The sequence below is a fragment of the Takifugu rubripes genome, chromosome 5, assembly GCF_901000725.2.
Source record: "Takifugu rubripes chromosome 5, fTakRub1.2, whole genome shotgun sequence".
Classification (NCBI taxonomy): domain Eukaryota; kingdom Metazoa; phylum Chordata; class Actinopteri; order Tetraodontiformes; family Tetraodontidae; genus Takifugu; species Takifugu rubripes.
In genome coordinates, this window is record NC_042289.1 from 5,061,955 (window position 1) to 5,089,149 (window position 27,195).

At 48.1% G+C, this 27,195-nt stretch overlaps 4 protein-coding genes and 1 long non-coding RNA gene across 8 annotated transcripts; 3 read left to right on the forward strand and 2 right to left on the reverse strand.

Annotated features, from left to right (window-relative positions):
- Positions 1–154: 154 nt before the first annotated feature.
- On the forward strand, positions 155–4,107 carry LOC101067909 (butyrophilin subfamily 3 member A3). The gene is made up of 10 exons (XM_011603784.2): positions 155–312; positions 1,199–1,278; positions 1,554–1,652; positions 1,750–1,854; positions 1,924–2,058; positions 2,138–2,275; positions 2,346–2,397; positions 2,471–2,497; positions 3,131–3,157; positions 3,237–4,107. The coding sequence occupies exons 2-10, from the start codon at positions 1,219–1,221 to the stop codon at positions 3,794–3,796; spliced, it is 1,203 nt and encodes a 400-aa protein (XP_011602086.1). The 5' UTR covers positions 155–312; positions 1,199–1,218; the 3' UTR covers positions 3,797–4,107.
- Positions 4,108–4,659: 552 nt separating this feature from the next.
- On the forward strand, positions 4,660–12,893 carry recql5 (RecQ helicase-like 5). 2 transcript variants are annotated; one of them, XR_003888435.1, is made up of 20 exons: positions 4,660–4,823; positions 4,998–5,119; positions 5,207–5,728; positions 5,822–5,918; positions 6,007–6,118; positions 6,192–6,354; positions 6,435–6,517; positions 8,946–9,164; positions 9,242–9,368; positions 9,703–9,739; positions 9,825–9,883; positions 10,291–10,361; positions 10,441–10,534; positions 10,609–10,752; positions 10,834–11,354; positions 11,436–11,481; positions 11,567–11,776; positions 11,859–11,931; positions 12,014–12,292; positions 12,785–12,893. XR_003888435.1 is itself a non-coding variant. In XM_029836004.1 (19 exons), the coding sequence occupies exons 1-19, from the start codon at positions 4,724–4,726 to the stop codon at positions 12,214–12,216; spliced, it is 3,003 nt and encodes a 1,000-aa protein (XP_029691864.1). In that variant the 5' UTR covers positions 4,660–4,723; the 3' UTR covers positions 12,217–12,893. The 2 variants fall into 2 exon arrangements, 1 of the variants encoding a protein (XP_029691864.1); XM_029836004.1 differs by having other exon boundaries at positions 12,014–12,893.
- LOC105416423 (uncharacterized) lies at positions 6,537–9,895 on the reverse strand. 2 transcript variants are annotated; one of them, XR_003888436.1, is made up of 5 exons: positions 9,790–9,895; positions 8,297–8,563; positions 8,106–8,208; positions 7,236–7,354; positions 6,537–7,154 (listed from the first exon to the last, which is right to left on the reverse strand). It is a non-coding gene; the product is annotated as an uncharacterized lncRNA (long non-coding RNA). The 2 variants fall into 2 exon arrangements; XR_964540.2 differs by lacking the exon at positions 9,790–9,895 and having other exon boundaries at positions 8,297–8,729.
- A 506-nt stretch (positions 12,894–13,399) lies between the features above and the next one.
- Positions 13,400–19,879, forward strand: cdr2l (cerebellar degeneration-related protein 2-like). 2 transcript variants are annotated; one of them, XM_029836005.1, is made up of 6 exons: positions 13,400–13,516; positions 13,636–14,047; positions 15,773–15,885; positions 16,396–16,544; positions 17,712–17,876; positions 18,013–18,940. In XM_029836005.1, the coding sequence occupies exons 2-6, from the start codon at positions 13,969–13,971 to the stop codon at positions 18,938–18,940; spliced, it is 1,434 nt and encodes a 477-aa protein (XP_029691865.1). In that variant the 5' UTR covers positions 13,400–13,516; positions 13,636–13,968. The 2 variants fall into 2 exon arrangements, with proteins under 2 accessions (XP_029691865.1, XP_029691866.1); XM_029836006.1 differs by lacking the exon at positions 13,400–13,516 and having other exon boundaries at positions 13,969–14,047; positions 18,013–19,879.
- On the reverse strand, positions 19,337–26,842 carry arhgdia (Rho GDP dissociation inhibitor (GDI) alpha). Its single transcript, XM_003964458.3, has 6 exons — positions 26,721–26,842; positions 21,924–22,121; positions 21,567–21,650; positions 20,977–21,053; positions 20,841–20,904; positions 19,337–20,703 (listed from the first exon to the last, which is right to left on the reverse strand). The coding sequence occupies exons 2-6, from the start codon at positions 22,111–22,113 to the stop codon at positions 20,501–20,503; spliced, it is 618 nt and encodes a 205-aa protein (XP_003964507.1). The 5' UTR covers positions 22,114–22,121; positions 26,721–26,842; the 3' UTR covers positions 19,337–20,500.
- Between the last annotated feature and the right edge of the window lie 353 nt (positions 26,843–27,195).

Consider the following 27,195-nt stretch of genomic DNA (forward strand, 5'->3'; position numbering starts at 1 on the left):
ATAAAGTGAGGTCGTTTTTTGTTATTTCTTTGCCCCGAAAACAGCCAACTAGTATGAAGTTAGGGGTCTGCTTTTATTGAACCTCTACGCGAATCACTGGTTAGCCAATAAGAAGACTTCAAAGATCGACGTCACCATCAGCTGCGTCAGTGACGGAGAGAGCCGAGGTTTGCCGAGAGGGGGTCGGAAACGTAAACAAGGTCAGACGCTGCTTGTCGAACGCCTCAAACATCGGGCGGCTGCGAACCAAACACGGGAAGAAGAAGTCAGGAAGGGATATAAACGCCATTCCCAAACATCTGAATTTAAAAGGTGAGCTGCGATTCCTCGTCAGCTTTCTCTTGTCGGCTTGTCTGTGTTGTTTTGCAGGACGCAGCTCTGTTTCACCGTAAGCAAATTAAATAAGACGTCGCTTCACGCACGCACGGATGCACAAAAGTCGGTTTTTGAGCCTGGCGTGACAGTCGCACTGCGTCTGTAACCCAGATTTGCCGCAAAGGCGATCTCCACGTGTGTTTACCTCCTGCAGCAGTCAGCTGACCCGTTTAAGCGCCGCAGACTGCTGCCTCATGTTTTCCCACCGTCCTTCAATTCTACTGTCTGCTCATATTATTGACCAGTTATTTTTCCATATCTGATTAATCCACATCTGATTATTACTTGTTTCGAACCCATTTACAGTGTTTATCCTGTGCATGAATGCATCATGTTAGTCTATACACACATAGCCTGAGCAAAATAATAATAATTAAAAAAAATCCCCAAACAAAAACACGACTGGGATTTTAGTGCGAGTCCAGATGTGGTTGCCATTAAGTCTGCATGGGAATCAGCTCAAGATGGTCGTACTGGGGATGACGCAGAGACAGACCCAGAGAAAACGGGGCGCTCATGCAGGGATGCTGTCTGGTTATTGAAGGACAGGAGCCCAGGAAGCTCCTGATTCGGACCTCCTGCTCACGTTGTGGCCATTTCTGACCCACTTAATAATCGAGCTGAGGGGAAAAAACCACCCCGCTGCAGACTCTTACCACCAGAGGTAATCTGATATAACATTAACCGCACCAAACCTCCTCACCCTGTTCCCTGAAGAGGCGTGTAAAGTCTCCAGGTGTAATCATTGACATGACCCGCATTGTTGCTTTAGCAGTAATCAGATTTAAACTCATCTCTGTGTGACCCGTTCCTTTCGCCACAGGCCTCTAAACTCCCGGGAAGATGCTGCAGTGCTTTCACTTCATGGTGGAGCCGGCCAAAACTCTCACGGCCAAGATAAAGGTACTGAGGGTTTGTGCCACGCCGTGTGTTTGATGTGCAAACATGTCTTTTTTTGGAGTCGTGGGGATTCTGGTGCCACGTGACTGCCTGTTTTTCTCCTCGGGTTTAATTTAGCAACGCGGCGCTAATGCGTGCGGGCTGTTGCTAGTTGAAACTGAGGGAGAGGTGCTGCACGATGTGCATCTTGATGAAGTGTTCATGCTCCTGGAGACGCTTCACAAAATGGCAGTTTTCTCCCCTTAATGTGGCGTTTGATTACTTGAATTCCCTGGCAGGAATCACACAAGAGAGCTCAGCGGGAGAAGGTCGAGTCTCTGGACGAGGATCAGCTGTTTGTCGCAGAACTGGCTCGTGAGCTCGGGCGAGTCTGTCAGGTAACCTGGGAATTGACACCACAGCCCTTCTGCTGTGGAAGCCTCAGCACATAATGTCCCAATTACAAGATCCTCAACCTCCGTTTTGCCTCTGCAGCGGTCAGCGGTCCTGGAGAACATCTGGAAGCAGGACGACATCTGGCCCACCCCCCTCTGCAGGACCTTCATCTGGCAGTGGGCCTCTGTATTGGAGAGCAAAGAGGTTTGATATATTTATCTTTTACTCACGTTTTACTCACCTGTTCTCACAAAAGTGTGTGTCTGCCCACAGAAGAGGCCCCTGCAGACGGACGGCTGGCCAGAGATGGATGAGCTCAAACAGGCCGGCCGGATCGACGAGCAGGACGCCCAGCAGGCCAAATCCGTGATCCTCAACTGGATCAAGGACCTGCGAGCTCAGCCTGAGGTGGCAGATGTTCTTTAACTTGTTTACAATCCCCTGTTCTTGCTCACAGATTTACCCAACAGACGTGTCTTGCTCTCAGCAAAGCGTGTGGCCCGGAGAACCTGTTGCAAAGGTTCTGGAGGACCTGCAGTCGGCGTGGCGTTGGGGCCGTGCGCCCAATCTGCTGGCGGCCATGGAGATAGTCATGTGGGCCCTCATAGTGCAGCCGCCAGATAAGGTCCGCGTAGTTTGCTTGAAATTCAGGAGGTAGATTGTGTGTGTGTGATCATGCAAATTTGTGTTTGCAGGACTCCATCCCACAGCAGTGGCTCATGTGGAAGCAGCGGACTCAGAAAACTGGTTTGTAACTCAACAACTTTGCCATTTTAATGGCAACTGATGGACCTTCACTTATGTGGTCGTCTGCTTTCAGGGGCCATATCTTACGTTCCTCAACCAGGTGAGCTACAAAGACCTTGAAACTCCTCTCGTATGTCACATTTTTTGATTAACTTGCACTTTAATAACCCGAGTTCCTCTTGGCTCCAGACGGATTTCCTTTTCATTTTTAATAAATTAGATTGAACTGAAATATCAATATCTGGCCAAATATGACGGTAATCTGTGTACGGTGGCGACATCCAGTGGTGAGAATACAGATTGCAACAGTTAAAATACCTTTTCAGGAATACGATGGCTTTGAGAGGACAACATGGATTCTCCCACCGCTCAGGCCTAAATCTATATTTAAATACATCTTCCTTCTAATGTGATACTTAATTCCTGACTGGTCATGAGAAATAAATCAAGTAGCAGATCAAGTAGTTGTTCAGAATTAGCGTCTGTAAATTTCTGCAAAGTAGCTGGTGACTACAATTATTTCGAAGTAAAACTGTTATGTTTGCTTCATAATTGGAATAGAATAGAAGTTTTTAGTTCCTAAAATGAAACAACAGGTTAAATGAGTAATTGCCCTTGGATTCGCTAATATTTTTCTTAGATTTTCCAACATCAGTCCAGCATTTCATTACTTTGTATTTTCCAACATCTGCTTATGCTAAACACGTTTTAATCAAACGTCTCTCGTTTGCAGTGTGGGACTGGATCTCAGGTGCCGCAGGTACGTGGTCACCCTCACATTAATAGTCACCCTAATCTGAACCTGTGTGAGATGTGAGCGTCTCACTGTCCCCCTGCAGTGGAGGTGACTCTGGACTTGGACTCGGCCAATCCCGACCTGCTGGTGTCGGCTGACCAAAAGAGGATGCGCTGCGGCTTCGACAGGAAGGAAGTCCCCAACTTCCACGAGCGCTTTGACGGCTGGTGGTGCGCCGTCGGAGTGGAGGGCCTGGGCTCCGGGCGCCACTACTGGGAGGCGGAGGTGGGCGAGCGGGACTGGCGTCTGGGCGTGGTCAAAGAGTCGGCCCTGAGGAAAGGCTTCAAGTCTCTGAACACGAATACGGGTTACCTGACCCTGCGGCTGGAGCGGGGCACCGAGCTGAAGGCCCTGACGGTGCCCTTTACGGCCCTGCCGGCTGGCCTCATCCCTCGCAAGGTGGGCATCTACCTTGACTACGACCGCGGCCAGCTGTCCTTCTACGACGTGGACAAGCACTGCCACATCTACACCTACAACGAGAGCTTTGACGAGAGGCTGTTCCCCTTGTTCGGCACGGTGGAGATTGTGAAGGATCTGGTGATCAAGTCTCCAACCTCTAAGAATCAGTGCCTGTGCCCCACTTCCTGCTTCTGGGCCTGAGCGTCACAGTAAAAGCTGAAATGAGGTTATATGATAATCACTCAGATGTCCTGATTAACAATGCTGTCATTGTGCTATTAAATAGCTTTATCCTATGAATCAGCTCCAAGCTGCTGCTGCTGCCGCTGCTGCTTTAATGTGATTGTTGCAACCACTTAGAGTGTCCTAGCACCTCTCCTAACGCTCCTGATCATGTATTTTAATATATTTGAAAAAATATAGATGTATATTCTATGAATGTAAGGAATTGTGCAATATTATCTCCACTGTAAGGAAGTTATTGTGAAAAAATAAACAAAAAGAAAATATAACCTGGTCTTCTTGCCTTTTTGGTTAACATGACTTAACATGGGACGAGGGAGGAACTTTCATGACTACATGACTTACAAAATTCCCCAATTGGAGAGAATCGTTTTTATTAGTATCTGTTAGATTAGATGACATTTACCTGCTAAAGAACAACCTCTGTATAAAGGGTTTCATTTTGTTTGCTTTTAATCATATTTCAATTATGGATAATTGGTGTAATAGTTACTGGTAAGCAAAAATGAATCAGTGAACATTTAATTGTTGGATAATAGACCCGTCTGATTATGTTATCGTCTTTTTTAAAGAGATCATAGCACCATCAATTACTCTATTAATTACTTCCTGACATATCGTAAAAGGTGTGTAGCTTCTGGGCCAATCAGAGAACCACATAACGGTATGTAAACATTCATTAAAATACGACAATCCTATGTTTAATTTTCGTAGAATTTGATTTCCCCGTCAGTCTCATTTCCCATGAATGACGCTGTGCGTGTAAAAGTAACAGATAAACCTAAAAAATAAAAACAAGTTTAGCGTAGTTCTGCAGAGCCGTGACGTCATCCGCATGAGACGACATCTATTGGATTATATGAGCTCGCAGCAGGAAACAACAAAATGACCACAGCGAGATTAAAACAAGTTTTGCACACACATTTTGGCTTCGAAAACTTCAGGTCAAAGATTCAGGAAGATATCGTCAAAGCTGTTGTCAAAGGTACGTCAAAACGATTTAGATCGAAACTTTATGTCAGTGCTAGCTAGCAGTTAGCTTACTCGTGGTAGGCAGGTAGATGTCTTCTTTGTTTCTGTTTCTTTGATCTCTCTCGGATGATATTGTCAGAGAAATAAAACGATATGCCTGGCAGTGACTGGTGTTGTCCTTCCGCAGGGGACAGAGATGTGTTTGTGTGCATGCCGACTGGGGCAGGGAAGTCTCTCTGCTACCAGCTACCTGCAGTTCTGGCTCAGGGGATTACTATGGTTGTTTCCCCACTAATTGCTCTCATTCAGGTCACTCTCTGGTTGTACAGTTTCAGCACAAGTCTTTAAAGCAACATCTGTATATATATAATAATTACATCTTGTGGTGCACACCAGGATCAAGTGGATCGCCTTAAGAGTCTGAACATCCCTGCCTGCTCCATCAACTCGAAGCTCCCTGCAGGTGAACGCCGCCTGATTCTGGCCGATTTGGGCAGCAGCAGCCCCAAGCTGAAGCTGCTCTACATCACCCCAGAGATGGTGGCCTCCCCCTCCTTCCAGCCCTGTCTGACCGACCTGTGCTCCCGCGGTCTCCTGTCTTACCTGGCCGTGGACGAGGCTCACTGCGTCTCCCAGTGGGGGCACGATTTCAGGCCGGATTACCTCAAACTGGGCAGCCTGCGTGCACGCATGCCGGGAGTTCCCTGTTTAGCCCTGACAGCAACGGCACCAAAGAATGTGCAAGAGGACATAGTTAAATCCCTGAACATGTGCTCCCCATTGTCTTTCCTTACACCTGTCTTCCGCAGTAATTTGCACTATGACGTGATCTTCAGGGAGATTGTGCCAAACCCTTACGTGCACCTCTATGCTTTCATTAAAAAGGCCTTAGAGCAGGAAAAAAACTCCAACCCACAGGTTTGTATACTTTCTTTTCACCTGAGAATAGCTGGTAGATTTTCCAAGCAATTGAACATTTGACCGTATGATTTGGGGTGTCTTTATGACCAGGGCTGTGGAATTGTCTACTGTCGGACCAGGGAAGCCTGTGAAACTGTGGCGTACCAGTTGACCAAGCTGGGAGTCTTGGCCAAGGCATATCATGCAGGTCTGAGATTTTCTCCTCTGTTTAGGTTGTAGGACTACAACGCACAAAATAATCCATATCCTGGTCAAATGTGTGGGTTACACTGTAGGTCTGAAGGCTGGTGATCGCACAGAGGTCCAGAATGAATGGATGCAGGGGAAGGTCCTGGTTATTGTAGCCACCATCAGTTTTGGGATGGGAGTAGACAAGGCGACTGTCAGGTAAGGCTGGTATGTTGTGTTGACTAACGTACAGACTTTAGTTTAGAGTTGCTGATGTCATTGTTTTTGTCAGATTTGTAGCTCATTGGAACCTGGCTAAATCACTGGCCAGTTACTACCAAGAGTCGGGTCGAGCCGGCAGAGACGGGCTTCCATCCTCCTGCCGCATCTACTACTCCCCCAGAGACAAAGAGCAGATCAATTTTCTCATTCACCAGGAGGTCAAACGCAAGCAGGTAGGCCAACATCAGGAAAGCTGGGAAAATGTAAAGAAAAAGAACCATACATTCGCGGTATGAGTGAATTTTGTCTGTAGGAGAAACGAGGCTTCGAAAAGGACACAGACAAAGCCGCCATTACGGACTTTGAAGCTATGGTGTCGTTCTGTGTGCAGGAAGCGTAAGTGATCGTCACCCACTCGTGCAAAAAGTACACTTTATTACAATCCGATTAAGGAGTCACAACGCCGCATCATTACTAAGCACACCCACTTCCTGCGTAACGTTAATCATTTCCAGTATGCGGCCAGCAGAGGGCGCTCTCTGTCCGATCTGGCGGGACTTGCAGGTTTACTTCAACACCTACTAAAACCAGTCTGACTGCTCATGCTCAGTCCTTTAAACGGAGAGATATACTTTTATTCTTAAAGATTTCAAGAAACAATTTAAAAGCCAGCCTGAAACATAGTGCAGTTGTTACTATTATAGCCCGTGTTATCAATCTTCATGTTCCTCATAATGTTATTAAACGAGTGAGTTCTTTTTCCATGCCTCACAAAGCAGATTTCCCATGGTGCACTCTGCCAAGTCACTCTGCTGTGATCAGGTGCTTTTGTTGTACAAGGGTTGGACGAGTGTTGGTCCTCTGTACACATCCTGCACGAGCTTTAACTCAAACGTAGATATGGTGTATTATATTTTCAGCAGGAGATTGAAGGACACCGGCACATTTCAAATGCCGGTGTCCTTCATCTTCGTCTGGCGTCTTGAGCAGCAGCAGGTCACACATGTCAGCACAACCATCAGCAGAACCGTCACTGAAAAACAAACCAGCATCTTGAGCATCTCACCCCTCCCCACTCGATCAGGAACCCTCTAACAATGAAGAGGGAACTCACACATGAAGGTCAGGATGATGAAGAATGCTCCGAGGTCAATGGGGTTGGCGTTGGGCAGATTGTGGAGCTTGACCCATATCTTGTTCAAGAGACCGAGCGCTTCTTCCTTAGCGTCCATCCTGAGGCAGAGACGAGCGGAAAGTTGCTGACAGTTAGACAGCTGCGCGGCATCTCGCTCCTGCGAGCAGTGTCATCAGGAAGTGACACAGAGGCTGTGAGAACGTCGCCGTTTACACATTATTCGAGAGAAATTTACATGAAGATGTGGGATGAGTGTGAGCGCATAAACGGGCCTGTTTCCTGGGGTAACTTTACACTAGGATAGCGGATGGAACTGGCCAGTCGTCTGTGGTGGTCTCAGTGAGCTCAGAAAACAACAGAAGTCCTCTTCTCCGCGTGTCAAACAGGATGTCCTCCTGACACGAGTCGCCTTGTGTCTTTAGTGGGTGGTGTTCAAATGTCACGTTCAGCCTGCTTTAGTTAATCACTCTAGGTGTGACCGACCAGTTTGGTTTTCACGTGTTAATTCAAATATATAACATGTGAAAAGGGGAACAGTCCTCTAGTAAGCAAATAAAACTGAATCGGCAGACTTGTGTTGCAATTATCTAAGACTCATTAAATATTTGCTGAGCAGTAACGTTTGATCCATTCAGAAATATATAAAAAGCTCAGTTTAATATCCAAAATGCAAGTTTGCACCTAAAGCCTTGAGGAAGAATGGGTGACTACTGTGGTCTTCTGGAGCAATTTTGGAGTGCTCAAAACACACACACACACCCTCACACACACACACACAGACACACACACACACACACACCCTCACACACACACACAGACACACACACATATGTAGCAAAAGGCACTTACTTGACAGAGTCTTTGGTGTTTTCGCACACTTTGCCCAGCCCAGACTGGTTCGGGACACACTAAAACACACTTAATGAGGACCAGACGACTTGCAGCTACGTCACTGGAAAAAACCAAAACAACACAAAAAACTGAGCCCCAATGTTTTTGTCGCCTACACAGAGAGGAGACGCAGGAGCGGTCTGACTCACTGGGATTAGCACTTAGTTCCAGATTAGGGTTAGGAGGGTTTAGACCTCAGGTGCCGGTAATTCTGTGCAGGCGGGAAGAGGAGCGCGAAGGTGTGAAAAGAAAAGAAAGTTCCCGTTCTGGGCTCGCTCTGCCACGGTGCTCCTCTCAGGCTCAGTCAAAGTTTTGCTGCTCCTCTTCTCCTCTCAGCTGTGTTTGTGCTGCTGCCTGGTGGAATATATGTGTTGCTCTGCGCCTCTCTCCGCCTTCTCTGGTTAAACCGGAGTTCTCTGAAATTTAAGAATTGCATAATACTGGATCTGGTTCAGATTGTTTTTTAGCATTTTAGCTTTTCAAAGGGGATCACATGTAGTTTTCTGATTTTAATAAGAAGCTTGCAATCGTGGAATCATCCTCCTTTGGATTCTTATTAGCATTGCACGAGGCTCTACGGACTGTTCCAGAACCTAGATTTGTGTTTTCAATGATAATGGAGCTCTGTTTGTCTGATTTCATAACAGCAGACATTGATCAGAGTCCTGTGTGGCGATTACGCAAGAGCTGACAGATCAATAATGCACTACATAGTCTGTCGTGTGCTCTCAAATCCTGCCACATTCCAACTGATTCCCAGTTCTCTTTTGTTTTGGGTCCCCTCTGTCCTCCCTCCAGCTGTCGTCACGGCACCATCTCCAGGTTCTTCGGCGACAAGGCGCCAAACTGTGCCGGAGCGTGCGACTACTGCCGTAACCCCAAAGCCGTACGAGCCCAGCTGGAGAGCGCGGCGGTGCTCAGCACCAAGCTCCAAGCCCAGAGCAATGAGCCCAGGGGAGCGTTCGGCTTCCAGTCGGATCTCTACGAGGGAGGAAAGAAGGGTTACGGCTTTGAGAGGCAGGAGGACGTTTGAATTGATCTTTGAACGTGTAACCGGGCAGAAGGTCAGGCGCTGACTGAACTATCGTCCGCAGGCATGACGAAAGCGAGGGCGGACACAGCGAGGGCGGACACAGCGAGGGTGGACACAGCGGGGACGACGGCACGAAGCGGAAGAAGGAGTTTTCCGAGCTCTTCAAGAAGCAGATGGGCCTGCGGAAGGTGAGCGGCGCGCGGTGGGCCGTTGCTCAGGACGTGGTGGGAAGGCAAACGCTGGCAGGGTTCATGTCTTCCACATCTGTTTGCCAGCTGCAGCCAGCGGGGCGCTGCAGTAAATTGAGCTTGCTCGCACGAGCTGGAAACACAGACCCTTGTCAGGTCTGGGAGCAACAATACCAGGAATGGCATGATGGTGGAACAGACGGGAGAGGTTCAGGAATGTTCCATTGACCGGCATTAACCCTGAAATGACTGGAACGTTGTTTAATGAGCACATCAGCAGTGAGACTGAGGCTAGTGTCTTTCTCTGACGTTGAACTCCTCTCTGTCCTCCCAGGCCAGTGAGGGCTGGAGGGAAGACTTTGTTCCACCAGGTAAACAGTGGTGCAGATTAATGACGGCCTGCCGGCTCTCCTTAGCTCACCTGAGAAGGTTAACGCGATGTGTCCTCGTCTGCAGATGCTGACTGTCCGCTCAGGGACGCCGACAGCCAGAAGATCCCCAGGCTCACCGTGAAGGTACGACAACGCTCTCCTCCCCCCCGCCACTTCTGACAACACCCAAACTAGCAGGACGACATATTTTAAAGTTCAGCCGATCGCATTTGAGGCTCAGAAGACGGCAGAAAAGCAAGAGAACTCAGCTCATCTGCGCTACCTGAACCATGGGCTGGCCATTCTGCTGGGATCACATGATCAGCTGTCACTGTCTCACAACTCACACACATCCCCCCCTTAGGCCCCTCACACTTACACAGAACATGTACTGACATTGTCCTGGAATCCTGAAATGAGTAGTTAGCTACTCAGAAATCATCTGGCAAAGTGAAGGGATGAGTGCCAGAAAGGAGATGGATAGATAGATGGATAGATGCATATACATATCTGGTACTTATACAAAAATAATACGTGTGTTCTATTTCTAGGCAAGAGAACACTGCCTGAGTCTGTTGCAGGAGGCTTTATATGGCCACCAGGGGGCAGCAGAAACGTTCCTGTAAGCACGCAGACTTGCACTTCACCCATTACACGGTGTGTTTCATTCATGAAGATGTTTCTCTCACATCGTGTCTCAGCTCGGACAGCGTGGCCTCTGCGGTGGATATCGAACACGAGGTCTTTAAGAGCAGCAAGTCGTCCAACCTGTACAAGGCCGCCATCCTGAGAAAGGTGACTGCTGACCTTTCTGCCTTTCTGTCACGTCAGATGAAGGTAGATGGCTTCACTGACGTCTCGTTTTAAAGGTGTCGGAGTTGAAGAAAACGCCGGGAGGAGAAAAGAAAAGCATCGGCACCGAATCCACACCAGAATTAGAGCTCAAACCGGAAGTTCCTCCCTCTTCTTCTGCGGAGCTGCTGGGTTTTACGTCCGCGTCAGAGATCTACTCAGTAGGAATATATCATATTAGAGTCTTTTGATATTGGTTATAGAGTTCTGAGGGTACATTATTGTGTTTGTGGTTCTGCCAGCTGAAGCGTAAGAGGGTGGGTGCTGGACAGAGGGGCTCATCAAACCCCTACCAGGCCGCTAAGGAGGTACTGAAACCCCCCACATGTGGCCCTGACTCTGCAGAGACGAACAGCGAGGCACCTCCAGCTGTGACCTGCACCATCAGAGCCAGAGCGGCCGCTGTCTCCGCTTCCATCAACAGCCCCACGAAGGCAGGCCGAGGGGGGAGCAAGAAGCAGCAGAAGCTGGCCGAGGCCGCCAAGAACTCCCGCAACATCTTCCAGTACTTTACGAAGAAACAAACAACGGAGAAACGAGAGGAGGAGCGGGAGACGGGGCTGGATCCTGCTGCCTTGCGCACCACCGAAGATGCAGAAACCAGCAACCAGCCCTCACCTCCTGCTGTAGAGGCTATAGAGATCAGCCCCACCTGGCCAGCCAGCGAGGTTGTGCTCGAAGAAGGAAGTAAAGCGGAAGTGATAATGATATCCGACAGCGAAACAGAGGACCTGACAGCGGTGGAGCCCCAGTCCACCACAGAGTAAGAACGCCTCTCAGTCCCAGATTACAACGATGGCAGCGCCACCTCCTGTCACATCGGATGTTGTTTTCTCTCACACAGGCAGAATAATGGAGAAGAAGAAGCTCCCACATTGCTGACATCACAGGTAAATACTCTCAGGCGAAGATGCGTGCGCTCGGACTCAGAACATCTGAAGTTTAGGGGAGTGACTGTGCGGCACGTGTTTCCAGACCGGCGATGTGAACCAGGAAGGAGACTCATCCCCTCCCCTAAAACGCAGCTGCCCTGCTGATGGCTCTGCCAGACGAGTTACCTTCAACCCCGACGTGCAGGAGAGGCCTCTGCACCAGGCGCCCAGTCCCGTGACGCTGAAGGAAGCGGCCGATATTGTGGTCCGATACCTGGACCCGCTTTACACTCAGGGAAAGTTCGCCACCAAGGTGAGATATTTCAGCCAGCTGTGTCATGTGACCTGGAAACTTGAGTGGCTGATGGATTTTTCCACCGTCTCTTTGGGTGCAGGAGCTGTTCAAGGCCTTTGCCCGCTACTTGTCTCACCTTCTTGTGGAGGGGCGGAGTCAGGGGAAAGGCCAAGGTAAGGCAGGGGGAACATTATCTGAAGGTTCAGGTCACGCATGTGATGACCTTCCTGAGACTGTCTGTGTCTGTGCCCGCAGTAAAAGAAGACGCCAAAGCTCTCATCAAGAAGTTCTTCAGCAGGGTGCAGCGCTGCGAGAACGAGGCGGACTGGAAACACCTTAAAATGCCACATGGCAGGAAACCCTCGGGAGAGCAGGGAGTGATGGGAAAGGGAACCATGGGTCTACCCCAGATGCCTGCTGACACCTTCAATGGACCTGTATTCAAACGCTGCTTGTGATGAATCAACAAAGTGAATTATCAAAGACTAAGAGGCCCAGAGAAGTGTCCCTCGTGATAAGATGACTGTTATTTAGGTTAGTATATTTTCCTTTTAAAAAAAAAACAAAAAAAACTGCACTTTTCTTTGTATATTGCATCACACGTGTCTCTCAATTGCAAAAAACCCCCCGCATATGAACAAACAATAACGGGGCCAATATAAGCTAAACTACTGAGCTTAGCATGTTAGCTGAGGTTAATGGGGACACCATCCATGTATTTAAATTATACAGCAAATTTTACTTTGAACTGAAAGCCACTGAGGCTTCTCCTCCAAGGATGATGAGAAGAGCTCAGTTTCATTCTCACATGGGCACCAAGATCATTCTCTTATCTCATCTCATCTCATCTACAGCCAAAGTTGTGCCAGACAGTAACATAAACTAAACTAGGATTTAGTTCTGTATTTTGTTTTATTGTGGACCTTTACCTTTTGTGCTGTTTGTAGGCAAACAGACCCTGAATAAAATGCTGTGTGTTGTAAACCCACTTTTGCTTAAAGAGTTTATGTAATGTTTCTGTTGCAGAATGAATTTCAAATTAAGTGTACAGTGGTGCCTTTGGGAGCTGTGGGAAAGCTCAGTTTCGCCTGCGGTTGCTGCTACTTGTTTACAATAAAGCGCGTAAGAACACGAACAGTCTTGAACGCAGCTTTATTCACGTCTTCAACTGGACCGTCTCACTATTCGTGGACGAAGCGGGGAGATGTCCCTGCCGGGGACAGTGGGACGGAAAGGTGACGTCACCCTGACTTGCGCTGCCTTCATGTGTTCCTCGTACACCAGGGTTCTCGCCTCCATTCATTTTAAACACTACTAATCTATCTTCAAGAAATGTATTTTGGATTTTATCCTAAATCATTTAAATAACATGTAAAATATCATTGATTAAAATCACAATTTGATCAAATCAAGCCTTTCTACCCCCATTGGTTCAGTCTCAAAAGGATGGGAATAATCATAATATCCAAGTTTGTGACATATATTCAACCACAATGACATTGATTTTTAAAAATCGTAATATAATGGTGTTCAATAAAACGAAACGGCAAATTTAAAACAGCAAATGACTTGTGCATTTTATTAGGAGGTAGCGATCGCGGCTCATGTCAGCTGGTGATTTATTTTGAAAGTCTAAAAGTGGCCGTGGGTTCTCTTTCAGGAAAGGTTAGGACTCAATCAGCATTTTAATAAAACGGGCGTACAAAAGGATATAAGGATTACATGTTGTCGCTTATGGTGGCGTGTTTAACCAAAAAGGTAAGAATTTGAACAACTACCGTGTGACCTTTATTGTTTTTGCTGGATTAACTTTGCTATAGTTGTCAAGTCATGTATAAATGACGGTCGCTTTTCAAACCTCACGTCTTCTCCCACAGCTCCTGAACGCATCACCACTCGCACTGGCAACCTGCTCGTGCACACATCCGTGCTGCACATCCAAGCCTGCTCAGACCCAAACACATCGTCTCCTCGCCTGTTTTTCTTTCATTCTTTCCGCCCGGAGGCTTAAATATATTTCTGCGGATGCTTCAGGAAGTGACCGGATTTTTACAGAATACATCTGAAGGGGTTACAGATACGGGGAGGCTGAGCCACCGTTGTTTGTGGCCACTTCCGGCTGAGCCAGTCGGTGAATTAGCATCCTCCTCATCATCATCATCATCATCATCATCATCATCGAAGAAGAAGAAGAAGTTTCATCGGAACTGATGCTGCGCGCGGGCAGGATGGACGAATTTGTGACGGAGGAAGAAGAGCCGTGGTACGACCAAAGGGACCTGGAGCAAGGTGAGCCCCGGCGTGTGTGTGTGTGTGTGTGTGTGTAAGTGAGGAGGATGTTAATGCCTGGGAAGAGGATGACACAATCTTGTTTCACGCACGAGTGCGCGCACACGTGTGTCCTCCGGCTCTGCCCTGTCAATTATCCCCATCTTCTCACTGGTGTTTCCCACAACTCTCCTCTCTCTCTCTCTGTCCTCTTCCTCCTCTTCCTCCTCCTCTTCCTCCTCCTCCTCCTGTGAGGATTAGATCTTCCTCACAGTTGAGACTGTAGATCTAAAACCCACAGATGAGCTGACCTCACACCAGAGGACCAAACCCAGCCTGTGCACGCCAGTCACATCCTCCAGGTCCACATGTTTAGCTTCAGAATGACTCTGCACTCTAAATGTGAACAGACAGAATAAATATAGAGTATATTAACAATAATTGTCATCCTGTTTTTTTTATTTTGAAAGGGTCTCTTCAGTAAAGAAACTCCCCTGCTCTTTTTTAACCCTCAAGATGGATCGCTAACTCAAAAAATAGAGCAAAACCCTGTGTGTGTGTGTGTGTGTGTGTGTCTGAGCGTGTTCGCATTTAGGATGTGTGTTATCCAGCCTGATGTCATTAAGCTCCTGGCTGATCTGATTAGGGAGGCCCAGACCAGACCTCCTTATCCCAGATCAGAGATTTCAGGGGGTCAAACCGGAGCTGGCGCTGTTCATTAAAATATCCTCGTACACAGAAATGTCGCCGTCACGGTTACGTAACCAGTCAGATGTGGGATGAGATGAGCCGTGAAATCTTTATGATCTTGCAAACATATGACGCGCGTGTGAGCAGATGGCGTGGTGATGTCACGTTTTTGTTTGTGGCCGCCTGAGAATGAGGGACACAGATGTGGTCATATTACCTTGTGGTTGCTGTGCTGGGTGGATGCATGGACCAGCTTAGCTTTGGTTTTTTCCCAACAGTATTTTGTGAGAAATCAAATTTAGAAAACCCAGACATGTTTTATCATAACCTTAGAACACTAACGACTGAGTATTTCTTCACTTTTTAGTCAGATGAGATGAGTTTTGATGCGGGTCCCCCTCCATGGATGTTGGTCGGTTCCTCTGTCGTGTTTCTACAGGAGCCCGGAAGGGACAAACAGTCTGGAACTCAGTTTTTACTCTTTATTAGTATTACCGAGCAAAGGTAATATATTATTTTTGCTGCCTGAACTTCATATTCTTGTTCATTTCAAATGAGTCCACAACATGGACCCAAAAAAACCTCACGATAGCTTCAATTTTGGATTCAGTGGAAGAATTTAATGACTCACTGTCAAAGAAAAACACTCACAAACACCACACACACACACACACACACACACACACACACACCCACATACACACACACACACACACACACACACTCCTCTGATATTACAATGCGACTGTAGCGCGTGCAGATCTGCGTGTCGTGACTCCCCCCCCCTCCAAAAGCGTCTCAGCTTGTTAGCACTCGGACTGTGACATCACCTGTGACCCCCCCCCAGTGGGAATGACGGCCTCGGCCTGTTTCCCAGTGTGAAAGTCACCGTCAGCACTGGTTTAGAAAAAGAAATTGTGCTCCTGCTGCCTTCAGGAGCACTGGGCTGTGTGGGACAGTTCGCAGACTTTGGAATCAGCAATTTAGTCCTGATGATGAAGATGATGAAGATGAGGATGGTGATAGATTAGAGTTTTGGTTTTTTTATCCTTCCAGACTTACACTTGGCAGCCGAGCTGGGAAAAACTCTCCTCGAGCGCAACAAGGAGCTGGAAGACTCGCTGCAGCATATGTACATCAACAACGAGGAGCAGGTGCAGGAGATCGAGGTACTGTTGCTCCTTCCTGAGTGCAGAACAGGTCACAAAACTAAGATTTACACGCGTGGGACACAACCCCTGAACATACCACGGTTATTGCCCCGTAGCTTCCTCATTTAGCATCAGTCAGACAACTTTAGGTGACCGCGTCTGTCAGGTAATAAATGGATAAAACTGAAATAAGTAGGAATATACAAGCAAATTTAAATATGGATCCACCTATTTACTTTAATTTTAAATATTCGGAATAATTTATAAGCAACATTTTGAATGTTAGTGTTGCTCAATCAGCCTATTTCAATACACTATATTTTGTTTTTTTAATGTTCCCCTCCGTACATATGATATGTACCAGCATGTCAGGACGGGCTCTGGGAATAAATCACAGGCTTCCGACATATTTAACGTTAGAGGACATTCTGCTGCTTTCACACTAACTCAGTTGACTGGTTTGGAACCAGTTTGGAACCAGTGCAGCTGGACGCAGGATGAACTGACGCTGCCTCTGTCTGTTCGCAGTACCTGACCAAACAGCTGGAAATGCTGAGGGAGATGAACGAGCAGCACGCCAAAGTGTACGAGCAGCTGGACGTGACCGCCAGAGAGCTGGAGATCACCAACGAGAAGCTGGTGCTGGAGAGCAAGACCTCGCAGCAGAAGATAGACAGGTCCGTCCGTCCGTCCGTCCGTCCGTCCATCCATCCATCCATCCATCCATCCATCCATCCATCCATCCATCCATCCACCATCATCCATCCATCCATCCACCATCATCCATCCACCATCATCCATCCATCCATCCATCCATCCATCCATCCATCCATCCATCCACCATCATCCATCCACCATCATCCATCCATCCATCCATCCATCCACCATCATCCATCCATCCATCCACCATCATCCATCATCCATCATCCATCCATCCATCCACCATCATCCATCCATCCATCCATCCATCCACCATCATCCATCCATCCATCCATCCACCATCATCCATCCATCCATCCATCCACCATCATCCATCCACCATCATCCATCCATCCATCCACCATCATCCATCCATCCATCCATCCACCATCATCCATCCATCCATCCACCATCATCCATCCACCATCATCCATCCATCCATCCACCATCATCCATCCACCATCATCCATCCATCCATCCATCCACCATCATCCATCCGTCCACCATCATCCATCCATCCATCCATCCATCCATCCATCCATCCATCCATCCACCATCATCCATCCATCCATCATCCATCATCCATCCATTCATCCATCCATCCACCATCATCCATCCATCCATCCACCATCATCCATCATCCATCCATCCACCATCATCCATCCATCCATCCACCATCATCCATCCATCCATCATCCATCATCCATCCATTCATCCATCCATCCACCATCATCCATCCATCCATCCACCATCATCCATCATCCATCCATCCACCATCATCCATCCATCCATCATCATCCGTCCACCATCATCCATCATCCATCCACCATCCATCCATCCATCCATCCACCCACCATCCATCCACCCATCCATCCACCATCATCCATCCATCCATCCACCATCATCCATCCATCCATCCATCCATCCATCCATCCATCCATCCATTGCTGCCATGCTCCAGTTTAATGAGCTCTTATATAAACTCCCTTGTTTCCTAATGCTAATCTGGGATCAGCGTTCCATTTCAAAACCTACTGGAATTCTGAAAGAACGTTTCAAAGGTCGCCTCTGTTCCTTCTTATGGGCTGTTGTGTAAAGATTCGTGTCCTTGGTGACGCAATGAGGGTGTGTGTGTGTGTGTGCAGGTTGATGGGCACCATGCAGACCCTGCAGGCTCAGGTGGACAGTCTGACGTCTCGGGTGGAGGAGCTGCGGACTCTGGAGGAGCTGCGGGTCCACAGAGAGACGAAGGAACGCAGGAAGACGGTCCACTCCTTCCCCTGCCTGAAGGAGCTGTGCACCGCGCCCAGGTCACTGTTCGGTTCTCAGATCAGCGGGAGCCAATTTCAGTGCCGGGATGTTTCAAACAATTAGGCTCCAGCACCCTGACAGATTCTTTCCTGTTTATTAAACTCAGAAGTGGCGTTTTCCTTCTTTTTTCCTCAGGTATGAGGATGGCTTCCTGCTGGCGAACCCGGGGAGTGTAGATCTCGCCGAGCAACAGCCGGCGGATGAAGAGAACGAGCGCCTCCGAAACATCGTCTCCTCCCTGCGTGCGGCCATGGCCACCGAGCGGGCCCAGAGGGAGAGCGCCGAGCAGGAGTGCGCCACCGTGCTGCAGGAGTTCGAGTGTCTGGAGCAGCGCCTCCTGGGGGCGGAGGGCGTCCAGCTGCGCGTTCAGGAGCTGGAGGCGGAGCTCCAGGAGATGCAGCAGCTAAGGAAGTCCAGGGTGTGTCTGATGGGCGGCGTCGAAGACGGGTTGGAGAGGCTTCTCAGCGACGGCCCCGAGACGGACACCCCGGAGGAGGGGGGGGTGCCGGAGGAGGGAGGAGACGGGGAGACGGGGGTCACCGGGCAGCAGGGGGGAGGTCCGGTGAGGAAAAGCTGCAGCGACACGGCTCTGAATGCCATCCAGGCCCGCGACGCCTCTGGACGCCGCCAGGGCAGCTACGCCCTCCACGCCAACGGCGTGCGCAAGCGTGGGATGTCCATCCTGCGGGAGGTGGACGAGCAGTACCACGCCCTGCTGGAGAAGTACGAGGAGCTGCTGGGCAAGTGCCGCCGCCACGAGGAGAGCCTGTGTCACGCCGAGGTGCAGACCTCTCGGCCCGTATCCAGGGACCCCTCCATGAAGGAGTACAGCATGGTCTGCCCGGGGCCGTCGACGGCGGGGGCCACGGCCGGCCCCCCCACGCCCCCCGAGACGCCCTCCACGCCCGAGGCGCTGGAGGGGATAAGCCGGCAGGTGGAGCAGGTGGACAAACGGCTCAGCCAGAACACGCCGGAGTACAAAGCGCTGTTCAAAGAGATCTTCTCCCGTCTGCAGAAGACCAAGAGCGACATGAACTCCAAAAGCAGGAAGAGAAATAAATGAGCTGATCCTGAAATACCCTCAGTGTAGCAAAAATACCTGCTTGTATTTGATCAGGTGGACTGCCACCCATCTGATACAATGCCAAATGTCTCCTCCTCGACGTGGATGTGAGGTTTTATGGTCTGTGTAAAGTCTGCCTCTTTGATCTCTTACGTAAAATGGGAAATTTGTGAGTGCCATTTTTCGTGGCTGCAGTTACCCCGCCCAGCCACTAGAGGGACACGTCCTGAATTCACTAAGATGACATGCTCCAAAGGTTTCATGAATATTTTGCTCCCTAATGTGTCCAAGTTGTGTAATTTAAAGTTTTAATATTAACAATCAGAGTTTAATGGTGATGTTTCTGTTGCTCGGAGAGGAGGTTTGCGTGAATAAATCCACGGGACACAGGCGGGACCCAGTCTTAACACTTTAATGTGAACACAGAAGAGTGAGCTGTCGAATTAATCAGCAGCACACGATGAGTGAGAACCAACCCGCTTGAGGAAACTGTCGGTTTTCAGCTGCACAAACATTCACACCGTCGACCTGTTGGGAGTGTGTCAAAAACACTGATTTCGCTGCACTACTTTGAAACAAAAAGGAAGCCATTTACAGCCGGATTCAGCTTCCTGGTGCGGAGCGCAGAGTTCTGCTGGGTGGGCCGTAAGACACCCACCGTAAGGCACGGTCGGTGTGGTCATCTTCGCACATGAACAACGGGACAGAGGTAACATCTCGCGTGTAGAAATACGGCCTCAGGGACCAGAAAAGACACCGGGTGACGTCATCCATGAGCAAAACAGTGATTTGAGATTTTCGGTTGCATCAAAGGGGTCAGACATTAGTACAAGTACTGTATAAGTGCCACCAACATGCATCGTTTTACAAAATAAACCTGAAGTACGTCCTGATACCCTGTCTGTGTTATTAAAACATGCTCATACGGAACTCTAAAAAGGCAAATGGCTCAATGAGTTGTTTTCAATCCGAGAGGTTCTTGTTAAGGCCACGTGGCTGCTGGAGTAGAAACACCCTGACCAGGAGGAGCGGCAGCCTCGCAGGAAGTTTGGATCGGGGAGGGGGGGGGCTGGTGATCGTCGTTTTATGTAGAACCTGCACCAAAGCTTTTAGGGGACCCCGGAGCAGCCCTACACCACTACTGTTTCCTGTATTTCCAAAGGCAGATCGCGGTCATCATACAAAAAGAACCAGAAACTTCAGAGACAAAAGGGAAGATACAGAGGAGCGATGGGGGGGGGGGGGGTCACAGAGGTCACTTTTCAGAGGAATTTAGACCCTGTTTTAAGTATACTTTTGTTTTATTTTATGACTATGACACACAATTCTGGATTGTGTTTACGCTTTCCATTTTTAAAGGAGTTTGATATTTTTTTCCCGATTCAGGTTTTTTTTTTTTGGAATGACAAAGTGATTGGAATTCATGGGGAGGGAAAAAGAAACCGGGGGGGGTCGTTGGACGGAGAGAGCAAAAGCTGAATCAACACATCATCCAGATGCAGACTGATCAGAAGTAACAGAAAGGAGGAGAGAAGACGGGGAGGAGGGAGAGAGCGGGAATCAGTCTTTCCAGTCTTTCTTGATGGTGAGGTTCCATTCCCAGGAGAGATGATCGTGTTTGTCATCATCGGTGAACTTAGATTTGATGGTGTAGGTGCCGCGGGCCAGCATCCCTTTCGGCGCCTCCTCGACTGGGGTGACATACTCGTACTCCTCCTCAGGTCTGGGGCCGTAGCTCCCCACCATGTAGTCCGTTTTGTCAACTGCGGGTTTAAAAAAAAAAGAAGGGGGAAACTCAATTGAGGTGCAGGTGGGATGAGATTCACAGGTTATTAACGCAAACATCTAATCACTCAAGATTAAAAAGAAATGCAGAGATGAAGCCGTGCTGCTCACTCACCCTTCACTCCTTTCCTGGTGGATGTTTGAGTGTATCTGAGGCCCGAGACGATCTCCTTGTTGACCTGTGAAAGGCATCAGGCGTGACCTCCCGCTCCTCTGACAGTAAAGCTCCCTCCCTCAGCAGCCAGTCTTACCTTGAAAGTGATCTTTATTTTGTAGTCCACTCCCTCCTTCAGCACAAATGTGCTCTTCTTTATGTTTTCCAGGTTCCCTGCCAGGACAGAGACGCGGTGTGACCACGCGTTGGGATGATTCACGCTGTATACAATGTTGCTGCTTTAGGAGTAAACAGACGTGGGCCCCAAGCATGTTTCGCCTCCCGAGAAGTACTTTGTTTGACAAGTGTGAGAGCTCTGCAGCGCTGTGACGTCACACGTGCACAAACACAGGCATGGGTACCCATGACGCGTAATCGCTAGGACCGTTGACAGTAGCGTGAGTCAAGTGGACAAAACTGTACTCAGGCCTGTGTAGGAAGAAAGCCGCCCAGCTCCAGCCAGTATAGACGCTGGCCACTAGATGGCGCAGTGTCGTGGGTGAGACCCTCTGCTGTGGTTCAACCAGGAAGCAGCTCATTAGCCCACTCACACAGTATCACACAGTGTCAGTCCTCATTTACAGACCCAAAGGGCCGTTTGCTGTGTCTGCACATAGAAATATGGCCGCTCCTGCTGCTCAGAATCACTGCTGTCAGCCAAGAAAGGAGGCGAGCAGCCGCACTCACCTGTCAGGTCCAGGACCAGGGCGCCGGGGGCTGTATCACACATGAGGGTCATCCGTGTCACATGGACGTTGGGCAGTTTGGGATCTAAAACACCGGTCGACACAACAATTTCATTCACGCCGCCGCATGTAAACCAACAATCGATGCTTTATGTTGAACATTCAAAACCCAAATGAGCGCGTTTATGATCCGTGTTGCAGAGGATGTGGGTGCGACGGATTTCTGCAGGTACGTGTGTGTCATGTAGAAACATTTTCTGTTTACAAGTGGATCTCTGGAACAAATGGTCCTTAGTTTTACAGCTTCTACATTTATCACTGGAGTCCTCAAAGGCGTCACCAGGTGTTGATTACTGACCTGTAACCACGCTAGCTTTGCCCAGCAGCGCCTCCTTGTACCTGCGCAGGCTATCGTCATCTTTGTCCAGCTCCTGGATCTCCTGTAGGCTCTTCTGTGCCGGAGCTTTATAGTTAACGGAGCCCTCGCTCTCCTCGTTGGCTGCTGCGATCTCAGCCAGCTGCTCTGGGGTAGGCTCCTGCTCCGCCATGTTGTTAACTGCAGAGGGATAAAGACAACACCACCCACTGTTGAGCCGAGGGGGAAAACACTCAGAGACGGAACGCCACCACCTCTGTACACTTGCCGTTTTACGTTTTGCGAAACTTTGGCGTGTGCAACCCTCATCATGTGGTCTGAATATTGCCTCTGTCCACAAAGCAGACTATAAATAGAACAAAGGTGCTCATACCTGCACTATAAATAGGTGAGGACATGTCAGCAAATGCTAAATCTACAATTGTGCAACAAATATGCAGATGAAGTCCTAAAATAATCCAGATTCTAATCTGCCACCTGTGAGAGGGCTACACTGCAACTATGGGGGCTCATAAAAGAGTGGTGTTAGCTTTGGAAGCAGCTCGTGCTAGCATTAACATTATTGGTGGAAACAGGCTGTACCGTTGGAAAAGCATGAATCCCCTCAAACCCGAAGTGCGGAGGCCTGATCTTGGTTTATACGCTGTTGTAATGTATAAATAAAAGCGTGCTCACATCATCGGGATATAAACATCATCTCCCAAGTGCAGCAGTGAACAGGAGAACATTGACCCCCACCACCAGCTTTATTCCCAGCTCTAATGGCTAAGCCACATCAGTTCTCTTTCGGAGGTTGCTTTCGTCCATCGGTGTAATTTAATGTGATTTGTGACGTCAAAACGTTGGGAAGGTTGGATAAAATCAGCTCTTTTCCAACAGCGGGATGACGCCAGCGGGGACATGCCACAGACCTGGCTGGGAACAGCCTCTTACGCTGATGCAGACGGCAGATTTACACCCAAATAAGCGGCTCATGGTGCGGAATATCCGAAGGGTCAACGCTGCCATTATATGTAGGAATGTGGTTTTATTGTGATCTCATCTCACAGCCCTCATCCACATTAGTAAGAGGAGCGCCAGTCTGCTGGTACAGAGCAGGCAAAATTGTTGAATACTTAGATCAAATTTAAAGATACAGTTTAAGTCTTTGGTGTGAAAATGCCCAGTGACTCTAGTGGAGCCCTCGTCTGATTTATTAAAACATCCTTAAAGTCAAGAAATCCGTACAAGTCGAGGCCCTCATAAATCAGTGTCGGAAGGCTAACAAATCACAAAAATTGAAAGAAAAAGCAGCCAACACACCCAGTAAGAACCCCACACGGGGTTCACAATCTGAGCCACCACAATCACGCACACCGCAAACATGCAGCCTCTGTCACTCTGGCTCGCTGCTTCTCTTTTATTGAGACCACTATGGCGTTAGCTATTAGCACAGCAGGAAAAGCGAGCTACTTGCTGCCTCCCCCCTGAAACGGGGCCTCTTTGTGTCCATATAAGCGCACATTCCTCGTTTGCCTATGGCGCACATTTGGGAGGTCAGCGGTGTGCCGGTGTGTTGAGGAAAAGCTGTTGAAGGCAGCAACAGGAAAAAAAAAAAAAAAACCCACAGCAGCTGCTGTCACGACACCTTACAATGAACAGGTTGTTTCCCAGCTTCTGCTAATCGGTCCCTTTTCCCGCGGCGGGGAGGAAGCGGGGCCGGCGAGGGCTGCGCTGCTACCTTGGGCAGACAGGGGGAGACGTAGAACGACGCGTTACATAACATCCTTTGTTGAAGAGGGAAGTGATGGCACTCAAGATGTCAGTTGAGGATAAAAATAAAGATAAAAATGAGCAGCCCACAGCTGCAGAGGACTTTAATATCCTGCCAGTAGGAGATCAAGTAGATCAATGCTAATATTGACTAGATGCAGCAAATGTGCTGTCAATGCCTGGTAGGAGGCCAGACCCCCTCCCTTACCTGCTCAGCCGTGCACGGAGATCTCTCCACATGGAGGATAAGGTGCTTGCTTGTCTAAGCGCTGCTGTTTTACAAACACACCACGCTTGGCAGCGGATGAAGCCCGAGATTAGCTGCGTTCCTTAGCAACACCGCCGAACGGTGAGATTACAGAAAGTGGGATTACGGCTAATGAGGCGTTCAGGGACAGGGAAGGGAAGGAGAGGCGCTTGGAGGTGTCAATGGTGATTCCAGGGGATTTCTGCTGACATCAGTCATTAGCGTCATGAACCTTCAGCCAAGATAATTGATCAGCGAGTTCAGATCAGGACCCGGAAATCCACAAGGGATGATACCGGCTTTGGGAGTTGGAATGGCGTGTTGTGGGACGGAACACCTTGAGCTGACAAAGGCAGGAACGCTAACGACAACCCGCTCCTTGATGGGTGGAGCGCAACAGAAACTCATGGCCTGTATGATCACAGGCTGACGAGCTTTCAGTGACAGGCGGGGTCAAAGGTCAGGCTCTTAATTGTATGACAAAGTACAGTAGGGAAACAGTGAATATGCAGCGCGAGCTTAAATCCCAGGTGAATGTGGCTGAGTTTAGTTGGCATTTGCTTCCTGGTGTCGGCTCTCTGTTCAACATGGCAGATGCAGATTTCCATATTCTCTGATCGCTGCTCTGTTTAGTCTTTGCACTTCATCTCTTATTCATTTGACTCCTCTGGACTTAAAAGTATCCCAGCGCTGCCGCTTTAATAAAGGCTCAGCCACTGAAAATCTCATTTTAGTCCCTTCGGACTCTAGAAACAGGTTTCAAAGAACGGTCCAAATCAAAATGGAGCTACACCTTAAATTTTGGGAGAATATGTTGGAGTTATTAGGCCACCGAGGGGCGAAACGTTCCGCCCAGAAACATCAGGCCTGTGTTACTCCTCATTTTAGCAGGCCGAGACATTGCGGAACGTGGTGGGAATCAAGCGCAAGCTCCCGATTGTCAGAACTGCCACCGTGACAGTAACCGTCACCAGACACCAAAGAAAGTTACAGAGAACTAGTCAGCAATACACAACGGTGTCCAACACAATTTCGTGCAAACTGCGCATTTGACTCATGACGATTTCCTCCCTACCAACTATATATTTTCATATCGTACGGCAAACTTCCTTTTTTAGTCAAGAGCGTTATGTTTCATATCCTTTAAAGTGCTGAACCGCAAGCTGCAAAGAATTTAACCCAGTTCAGCTTCGCGGTTCCACCTGCAAGACCAATCCAATGTTCTCCCTTTTTCAAGATACTGGAGATGCCAACATTAAAACGGCTACATGTCATGGCAGGAGATAAAAGCTGAAGATGTAGCGCTGCACATACCGGAACTTTGAGGAAGTGTTACAAGAGCTCTCTGCAGAGCTGATGCAACAGATTTGAACAGAAAGAGACGACCAGAGCGGAAATGCAACCACCTTAGAGGAATCGGCCAAGAACGCTGAAATTTCTTAAGAGATAAAAAGGTGAAAAATGCAAAAAAACACACCAAAAAAAATAAAAAACAAAAACCTTGGCCATGCACTTTGTGCACCACAGACTTCACCTATAATGAGGGATGGATCGAGATTTACGGGAGAAAAAGCAACATCTTTAAGCCAGGAAGAATGGCAAGAATTAGGAAGCTTCAAAAATAGCCCGAGGAAAAAAAGAAGAAGAATGAAACAAATCGGTGCATGGAGCAGCAGGAAGCTGTGAGTGAATGGGACAGACGAGGTGTCAGCTGAAGGGTCAGGACTTATTCCTACTGCACGAAGGGCCACGGACTGGCCGGCAACGCCTCGATAAACCCAACACACTCTCCAGAATGCATAATTAACACATCTCCGGTGATTTGAGGGAGAATTTGTGAGCAACAAGTACAAGTAATACATGGCTTCATTCTGGCTGAGGAACGAATAAAGAAAAGCAGAAGCTCCTCAGATGCATTTTTACAGTCCAGCAGTTCCTGCACTCCTGCCTGAACACGTCTGAAGCTCATCATATAGATAATCTATGGCCAACTCTCCCTGTTCATGGTCACCCAGCTGCAGGAAGAGAAGCAGAAAAACGCCTTTATTGCTAGTTTTTAGGCGGGGACGACAACGATTCCTCAGAAAGTTCTCCAAGACCTGGACGTGTGGGGAAAAAAACACTCCTTCAAGCATTTTCAGCCATGTTCCTAGTGGGTTGAAGCATTTTTAATATTCTTATGCATTATATTGACTTTTTAACTTCCAAAATGCCAAGATGGAGGCAGATTTAAGATGCTGAGTCCCCTGCCCAGTTTTAAATGTTCCAGGAAGTAACTGAAAAATGCCTTATGTATGGCATATGTGCCATTTTTCTAAAGACATAATGAATTGCCAACCCCAACAAAAGGAAAGACATTGAATTTAATAGCATAAAAATAAAGTTTGACGACGTTTTCCTGACGGAGCGAAATGCCGAAACAGCTCAAATTCAACACCCGGAAATGAAAGATTAACTTTTGAGAGATTACCTCCTCATTCTTGTTTGATAACTCTGCAATGACTTGGCAATTATTTGACGTCTAAAGTAATTTTATATTTAAACGACGACTTCAACATGTCTGTTGAGAAAAGAAAAGGCACAGGCCTAACCTGCAGGAAGTTGCCCTTTGGCCACCCAAATTCCTTTCAAACATTTCTACTTTAAATTGGCAAAGTGGCAAAAATGTGGTTGACACAAGCGCCGGTCCGGACTATGGACACCGCTCTTGTTCGGATGTATACGCTTATCGTCGGAAATAGGCATTCAATTCGTTTAAAAAGTCGGTTTTAAAGTCTTACCGTTGCTCTACTTGTAGCTTAGGGCAGACTCCCTTGAATGATGATGAGGGAACCAAGCGAAGCGACACACAGGAAACCTGAAGCCGCCGCCTGCCGCGCAAAATAACCAACATCCGGTTCGGTGTCTCAGAAATAAAAGCGCTTACCATAAAATACCGTGAATTTGATCTAATTTAGTTATTAGAAGCTTCTTACGTTAATGCAACGTGTGATTCACGACTAGTTCTCACGCATATTTTTTTTATATTTTCCATTAAACAGCAAAATTAGATTGTGGGCTGTCTTGTGTTTGCAAATGGTTATCGGGAATGTAAAAAAGCAGCTCAAGTTATTACAAAAGCTATTAGTACTATAAAGTCATTATACAGCTGGTCTTTAGTGTTTACATTTAAATTTTAAATTAAGATAAGCTAATCAGATTTTAAAAAAATCCCCAAACATTAAAATAGTCCTGTGAATTTAATGCTTTAATCGT